The following is an 8599-nucleotide window of genomic DNA, read 5'->3' on the forward strand; positions in this document are numbered from 1 at the left end:
TTCATGATAAATTGGTGAAATCAATTATGATTCAATGTGAAATTAACATGCATATGTGTTATAATTAGCGTATAATTCGTTTTTGGTCGATTTAAGTGTTCTAAGTGTGAAATTGGAGTTGTGATAGGGGTTCGATGGTGGAAATCGTGTTTTTGGGGTTTCCGGTCTGACTGATCTCGCCTAATGAGATATGCAGAGTGAGGAATTCTATTTCCTGAGATGTGCGCCCAGCGAGAGAATAGCTCTCCTAGCAAGGGCTCACCCAATGAGCTATTGGTCTCTCGGCGAGGGTGACGACATATAATTGAGTGTTTTCGAGTTAATTTCATGACAGTGTGTTGTTTTGACGATTAATTGGTATTGTCATGAATTGTTTGACATTAAGTGATTTTGTTTGATGTGTTGGGGCGTGAACCAATATGCTTTTAATATTGTAAAATAAGTACATAATTAATTGTTGACGAATTATGAATTTGCATGAATGTTGACATGCATAGTGAATTAATGTGATGAATGTTATTGATAAATTAATATTATGCATAATTAATGTTATGTGATGTGGAATTTATGTTGTGAGTTAAGCATGTACGTTGTGTTGATGGCCTTCTTTGGCGTATAGTTGCATGTGTCATGCATCATGATGTACGGACTTCAGTCTGATGTGCTCTGGTCCAGTGCTGGGACCGGGAGTGAGTAGTTGATGATTATGGTGAGATCAGTGAAGCGTTGTTGGTTCAGTGGTGGGATCAGTAACGATTTGATGTGCTATGGTCCATTAGTGGGATCAGGAGCGAGTAGCCGACTTCCGTATAATGGGAGTCATGATGCATTATTGATTCAGTGGTGGAATCAATAATGATTTGATGTGCTCTGGTCCATTGGTGGGATCGGGAGTGAGTGAAAAATATAAGTAACATACTTCTGATGTTCAAGGAATCGATACCACATTTGCATTTAGAGTTGAGGTGGTGTCACATTGCATATACCTGCATTATGCATGAACTATTATTAATGGTGTGATGTGTACTATCTGTAAAGTGTGTTTGATTTGATGATGTAGATGTTTTTGATCTACCCTTTTTATGTATTGCACCTCTATATTATTTGAGTGTATTCTCACTCCTTTTTGTTATTGTGGCATATGCGCTCCTCTAGAGTACAGACAACCAGGTACAAGAGTAGTCGCTGAGTTAGAGGATGGCATCAATGCCTCTTTAGCTATTTATCTTTGATTCATAGAGGAGTCGCTCTGATATGTAGCACTGCGGATGGGTTATTCACTTTTTTCTTGTTTTATGCTTTCCTTACATTGAAATTTTGTTGTTCGTTGGATGTTAAGTCTTGTATGCCAAACTTAATGATTTTCCGCTGCTAAATTTTAATTTGTGTGTTATGTTTGATGTTTTTATGCCATGGTGAAGTGTGTGTGACACTCTAATCATGGAGTTTTATTTATATTATTTTATTAATTATCGAGTCAGGGATTAGGGTGTTATACTCGACACATTGATGGAGGAGGTGAAAATGTTCCCCACAACGAAAACACACACCCTTTGCCTTCCGCTCCATGAGCTCCGAGTAGGGGAGGTGTTTGAAGCCACAAATCTAGTCGGTGCCACCCTTTTTTTCGCCATCTTTGTTCATTCTTACTGAGTTCAAATTGGTACTTGATGTTGGGTTCGTAACATTTCGAAAATTCTTAATTGAATTATTTCCTGGACCAGAGCCTACCACACTTCTATTTGGGCCTGAAATTACATTTGACCCAAACCTTTTTTTTTATTTGTGGCCTAAAACACCATTCCTTACAACTTCCCCAGGATCTTGACCCAGATTTAGTAAATCAACCGTTTTATAGGCCCACTGATCCATATAATTCCATCTCCATATATCTCGCTAACTTCATGGCTTGCACACGATTCGTCGGACTGAACGTACACTTCTACTCGATCTGTCATCTTCGGTGGCATCAGCAATTCATGGGTTCACTGGCTCCGCTCGTTTATCTGGTAGGTCGGACCAATGATAGAGTTAACAGAAAAATGGTGATGAAATGGTATTTATTATATGGAAAAGATGAGGAAGTTCTTACAAAAAAAAAGATAACTTGGGTCAATGGTTCCTACCAGAGAGAGACTCTCCTTAATACATCAATAATGAAAAATCAAATAAGGAACGCTTATACTCCCGCACTCCTCTCCTATACTCCCGTAAAGCCTGATTGGACTCCCTCAAAAAGTGACACGTCATTCACTAATCATTAGATGGACCCACCTTCTTCCTTCTAGAATAAACATGCCATATAGTGGGCTTTTTTACATCCACTCCCCTAATTGGGCCTGATATAAGTATTTCATCAAAAGGCATTTCTTGACGCACCCTACAAATTTTTATAACTATTAACTACTTAAACATAGACAAACTATCTTCAAAAATATCACAGGGGCTTATCATGACGAAATATCGGCAACTAGAGCATATGAATTTTTAATCTATGATGTTTTAATCTTTATATATATATATATATATATATATATATATATATATATATATATATATATATATATATATATATATATATATATATATATATATATATATATATATATCATCTTTTCTAATATAATCTAATCTACTATGTATCTATTAAAAGAACATAATGTGGAAGTGACCACTAAACCCTTCTTAATCAATGTTTATTTTCTTCTAATTATAGGGATATATCAGTCTAAACACATTTAACTTAATTTAATGAATGTTTTTACCGTAAACTCTTCTTGATACAATTATTTTTATAAATGGAAATAAGTTTATATTTATTAACGGGAAAAGTTTATTGTTGATACAATTATTTTTATAAATGATAATAAGTTACAAATATTTTTATAAACGAGAAAAATCTATTGCTGATACAATTATTTTTATAAACAGGAATAAGTTACATATATTTTTATAAATGGGAAATGGTCTATTGTTGATACAATTATTTTTCTAAACGAGAATAAATTACAAATATTTTTATGAGCGAGAAAAATTATATTGTTGATACAATTATATTTATAAACGGGAATATGTTACAAATATTTTTATTAGGGGAAGAAAACTATTGTTGATACAATTATTTTTATAAACAAGAATAAGTTATAAATATTTTTATAAACGGGAAAAGCCTATTGTTGATACAATTTTTTTTATAAACGGTAATAACTTATAAATATTTTTATAAATGGGAAAAATACTATTGTTGATACAATTATTTTTCTAAACGAGAATAAATTACAAATATTTTTATAAACGGGAAAAAATTTATTATTAATATAATTATTTTTTTATAAATGGGAATAAGTTACAAATATTTTTATTAACGAGAAAAGTATATTGTTGATACAATTATTTTTATAGAAAGGAATAAGTTATAAATATTTTTATAAACGGAAAAAATCTATTGTTGATACGATTATTTTTACAAACGGGAATAAGTTATAAATATTTTTATAAACGAGAAAAAGTTTATTATTGATACAATTATTTTTCTAAACGGGAATAAGTTACAACACTACTATAAAAAGTACTTTTTGTAAGTAATTTAATCCCTGCCTTTTCATTGATAAGAGTACTCATTATGTACAAGTATGACAGTGTCTATATTTGGAAGTTAATAATATACAATTATGATGTATACCAATTATAGAGATATCCTAATAATTATACTAATTATAGAGATATTCTAATACTCCCCTGCAATTGAAGCGGGAGATAGACGGACGTTGAGGTTGTCTCTGAAGTCTTGAAAAAGTATGAGAGGAAGTCTTTTGGTAAAAATATCTGCGATTTGATGTTTCGAGGGGATGTGGAGAACCCTGACTTGACCCCGAGCGACCTTTTCACGAACGAAATGAATGTCCATCTTAATGTGTTTTGTTCATTGATGCTGAACTGGGTTACCTGAGAGGTAGATGACACTAACATTGTCATAGTACACCATGGTGGCTTTACGGATAGGGCATTGTAACTCAAGCAGAAGGTTTCGTAACCAGCAAGATTCATATACCACATTGGTAACTCCATGGTATTCTGCTTCAGCACTAGAGCGTGAGAGTGTGGGTTGCCATTTAGACGACCAAGAAAGTAGATTGTCTCCAAGATACACGCAGTAGCCGAAAGTGGAACGCCTAGTGTCAGGACATCCACCCTAATCTGCATCTGTATAAGATAGTAATGAAGATAGTGTCTTGTGCCCTGAATGTAGCGTAATATCCTGCGGAAAGCATGCATGTGGGTGTCCATAGGATTATGCATAAAAAGACATATTTGTTGAACCGCATATGAGATATCAGGTCGTGTGAAGGTAAGATACTGGAGGGCACCTGTAAGACTACGGTAGAGAGACAGATCCTCATACGGGACATTATGTGTGGCACTCATCTTGGGTTTTGTATCAACTGGAGTTGGACAAGTTTTGCATGAAGACATGTCGGCTCGTGAGAGGATGTCATCGACATATTTCTTCTGCGTGAGGAATAAACCATGATTATGGTGAGTGACGGTAATACCCAGGAAGTAGTTGAGATGTCCTAAGTCTTTCATAGAAAACTCAGAGTTGAGGAGAGAGATGATGGATTGCCGCAAAGCATCAGAGGAGGTGGTGAGGATGATATCATCTACATATAATAAAAGGTAGGCTAGATGAGAGTCTTTCTTGTAGATGAATAGAGAGTGATCACACTTGCTTTGGTAAAACCCAATCGATGAAGTATAGTCGGCAAACCTCTTGTACCAAGCTCTAGGGGCTTGTTTGAGCCCATATAGTGATTTGCGGAGACGACACACATGATCAGGATGTTTGGAATCTATGAATCCTAATGGTTGATACATGTAAACTGTTTCATTGAGTTCACCATGGAGGAATGAATTCTTGACATCTAATTGATGAATGTGCCAAGATTTAGAAAGAGCAAGACTGAGAACAGTGCGAATGGTAGTCGGTTTGACAACTGGGCTAAAAGTTTCTCCACAATCAATGCCAACCTGTTGACTTGCACCATCACCTACAAGTCGGGCTTTATGCCTCTCAAAGGAACCGTCAGATTTTTCTTTATGTCTAAAAATCCACATAGATCTAATAACATTAACATTAGTCGGTCGTGGTACTAAATCCCATGTCTCATTTTTAATTAAAGCATTATATTCATCATGCATGGCCATTTTCCAATTAGGGTCCTTAAGTGCAGACACTGGATTCCTAAGGAGGGGGGATTTTGTGACATGAGTGAGTAAACTGTAGTATTTTTGGTTAGGTTTAAAAATTCCATGTTGACTCCTAGTCATGGGTTTTGTGTTGGCTTGGGCGGTAGGTTGATAGATAGGGGGAAGATTATTTTGCAAGGTATGATTTGAATATGGGGAGGGGAGTGATGAGTTTAGAGTATGGGTTGAATTTGATTGGGGCCGGTTTGAGGGAGTAGTGGGTGTATTATTTGAGGGAGTGTATTTGGAAAAGGTGTGGTGTGGGCCATGTTTGGGGAGGTGTTTGGTTTTGAAGGAGGGACCGATGAATTATTTTGGTCTTGGGTCATGATATGGTTGATGAGATAAGGGGATAAGTCATTGTCGAGAAACGTGTAGGTAGTAGATTAAGGGGTGTGCAGCTTTGCATAGGGAAAGGTGAACTCATCAAACAAAACATGACGATAAATGATTATTTTGTTTGTTATCATATCGAGACACTTATAACCACGATGATTGGACGGATACCCAAGAAAGACACATGGTGTGGAGCGAGGCTGAAGTTTGTGGATGGTATTTGAGGGGAATAGAGGAAAGCATAGACAACCAAAAACACGTAGATGAGAGTATGATGGGTTTTTGTTATATAACATGTAGAGAGGTGACTGAAAATTAATTGATTTACTTGGAAAAATGTTAGAAATATAGATGGTCATTTCTAGAGCATAATGCCAAAATGAAGGAGGTAGAGATGCATGAATTAATAAAGTTCGAATACTATTATTAATGGACCTTATTTTTCGCACAACTTTACCATTTTGAGAGGAGGTGTAAGGACAAGAGTAACGAAAATATATGCCATTAAGTTCACACATTTTTCGAAAATTGTTAGATATGTATTCGCCACCATTATCACATTGAATTGTTTTGATTTCCCTTTGAAATTGTGTTTTAATGTAAGCTCTTAGCTTTTGGAAAATAGGATAAACTTGAGATTTTTGTGAAATAGGGAATGTCCATAAAATTTTTGAATAGTTATCCAGGATAAAACATAATATTTGTGACTTGTTGAGCTTAAAACGGGAGATGTCCATACATCACTATGTAGAATATCAAATGGAAACAAGTTATTATTAAGGGAATTAGTGAAATACAATTTGATGTGTTTACCAAGAGGACATGAATTACAAAAATGTGAATGTAATTTACTGGAGTTATTACATTCGACCAATTTATTTTTGCGAAGAAAAGATAAAACATGTTCACCCGGATGTCCTAGACGATTATGCCAAATAGATGGTGACAAAGTTGCAAAGGTGGATGGATGATTGGCTTTATTTTTGGTCATGTGGTTGGTAATGGGGTAAAGGTCACCTTGGCTTTCACATCTCATGATAGGCATCCCCGTCTGAAAGTCCTTCACAGAAAAACCAAACGGGTCAAATTCAATTGAAACATTGTTATCTGTAGTAAATTTACGAACCAACACTAAATTTTTAATTAGATTTGGAGCTTGAAGCACATTGTTTAGGACAAGAGGTGGGTGGGGTTATCTAGATGTGTACTACCGAGACCATAAATTGGAACAGAATGACCATTTCCAACAATGATTTTATTATTTTTGCTCAATTTAAAATAAGACGAGAGATTACCTTGCGAGGATGTCATGTGAGAGGTGGCTCTGGTGTCCATGTACCAAGAGGGGTCTGGATGAGCAAGATTGAGGGTGCTGAAAGCACTTTCATTGTCAGTACGGCTGGTAGTATTAACATTAAAAGCAGCCTGCTGAGGTTTGGGACCAAGAATTCCACTTTGTTAGGGATTAGGACCATTATTTGGTCTATTCCAATTTAGGGTTGGGTAAGGGCAAGGTGGATAATTCCAAGGACCCCATTGTTGCCAAGGTGGGTAATTCCGTGGTTGCCACTGTTGTTGTTGTTGCTCGTGATTTCCTCTTCCGGAATTTCGACCGCCACGATTTGGTTTCTTTCCTCTATGACCGTGATATGTCGATGGAGATAGTTGGAGTTTGAAGCATAGGATGACGGTTTGGGTGCAGGTTTGGTGGTCAGAGCTTTGGCCATGAGAGCGACCGAAATAGAGGAGGCGTGTGATTCACGAGCAGCACACTGCAACATGGTTGATTCCTCGAGTTCCAGCTGTGATCGTGATGTGGCGAAGGTGGGGAGAGGGTCATGTTGCTTTATATAAGTGACAAACCCAGTGTATGCATCAGTGAGACCGTATATCATTTTAAGCACCAGCCGTGTGTTAGTGATCGGAGAGTCGACGTTGGCAAGTTGATCAGATAGAGTTTTAAGGTGGTTGCAGTACGCTTTTGTCGATGGAAAATATTTCAGGTTTGTGTTGCTGAATTGATTTTCTAATTGTACAACACGTGAATGCTTGTTATCATGAAACATAGTGGCGATGCGCTTCCAACATTCTTCGGCAATGTCATTGATGACGAGGATTGATTGAAGAATATCCTGCGAGACAGCTGGGTACATCCATTACAGTACCACTGTATCAAGTCGATTCCAAAGTTCAGAATCGTTAGCCTTAAGGTCTGTTGATGCTTGTATGGCATGTGCATCTGATGACGGGATGATGTGATCAAGTACGTTGTGAACACGTGCTTGCACCTTGAAGATGGCAGACCATGAGAGGTAGAGATTAGAATCATTTTCCAACGTCACCAGGATTATGGTTTTGACGTTGTTGATGGCGAAGGCGAAATGGAAGTTGGGTTTCGCCGCTTGGGGAGGGTTGGTTTGAGAGGCTGATGAAGTGTCATCAGAAGTTTGGGAATGGGAGTTTGTTTCTGTCATGGTAAAATAGAGGATTAGCGGCGGTGAGAAGGGTTTAGGTTAGGACCGTGACAAAACTGATACCATGTAAGTAATTTAATCCTTGTCTTTTCATTTATAAGAATACTCATTATATACAAGTATGATAGTGTCTATATTTGGAAGCTAATAATATACAATTATGATGTATACCAATTATAGAGATATCCTAATAATTATACTAAATATAGAGATATTTTAATACTTTTAACATCGGACGCGAAATGAATTTTACCTCGGCTCCAGTAGCGAGGTAATAAAGAGCGTCATGAAAAATTGTCACTTATCAACTCGGTGATTTAAAAATCGAGGGATAACGTTATATGCACATGAGTTCGAACCCCATCAGTCACACTTTTATTATTTTTAAAACTAACGTATCTTATATCTCGGTTTATCTTGAAAACCGAGGGATAAGATTATTTCTTTTTTAAAAAAATATATTGTTACACTGTTTACCCATAATATTACATTATTTACAAAGAATATTAATATAAAAATCACATTCCCTAGAGACATAAATA

The 8599-nt window shown here is 36.3% G+C and overlaps 1 protein-coding gene across 1 annotated transcript; it reads right to left on the reverse strand.

Moving 5' to 3' along the window:
• Window positions 1-7076: 7076 nt before the first annotated feature.
• LOC127102866 (uncharacterized) lies at window positions 7077-8057 on the reverse strand. Its single transcript, XM_051040191.1, has 2 exons — window positions 7742-8057; window positions 7077-7657 (listed from the first exon to the last, which is right to left on the reverse strand). Exons 1-2 carry the CDS (start codon window positions 8055-8057, stop codon window positions 7077-7079), a joined length of 897 nt encoding a protein of 298 aa, XP_050896148.1.
• Window positions 8058-8599: the final 542 nt, after the last annotated feature.

This window comes from Lathyrus oleraceus, chromosome 7 (assembly GCF_024323335.1).
Source record: "Lathyrus oleraceus cultivar Zhongwan6 chromosome 7, CAAS_Psat_ZW6_1.0, whole genome shotgun sequence".
NCBI classification, from domain to species: domain Eukaryota; kingdom Viridiplantae; phylum Streptophyta; class Magnoliopsida; order Fabales; family Fabaceae; genus Lathyrus; species Lathyrus oleraceus.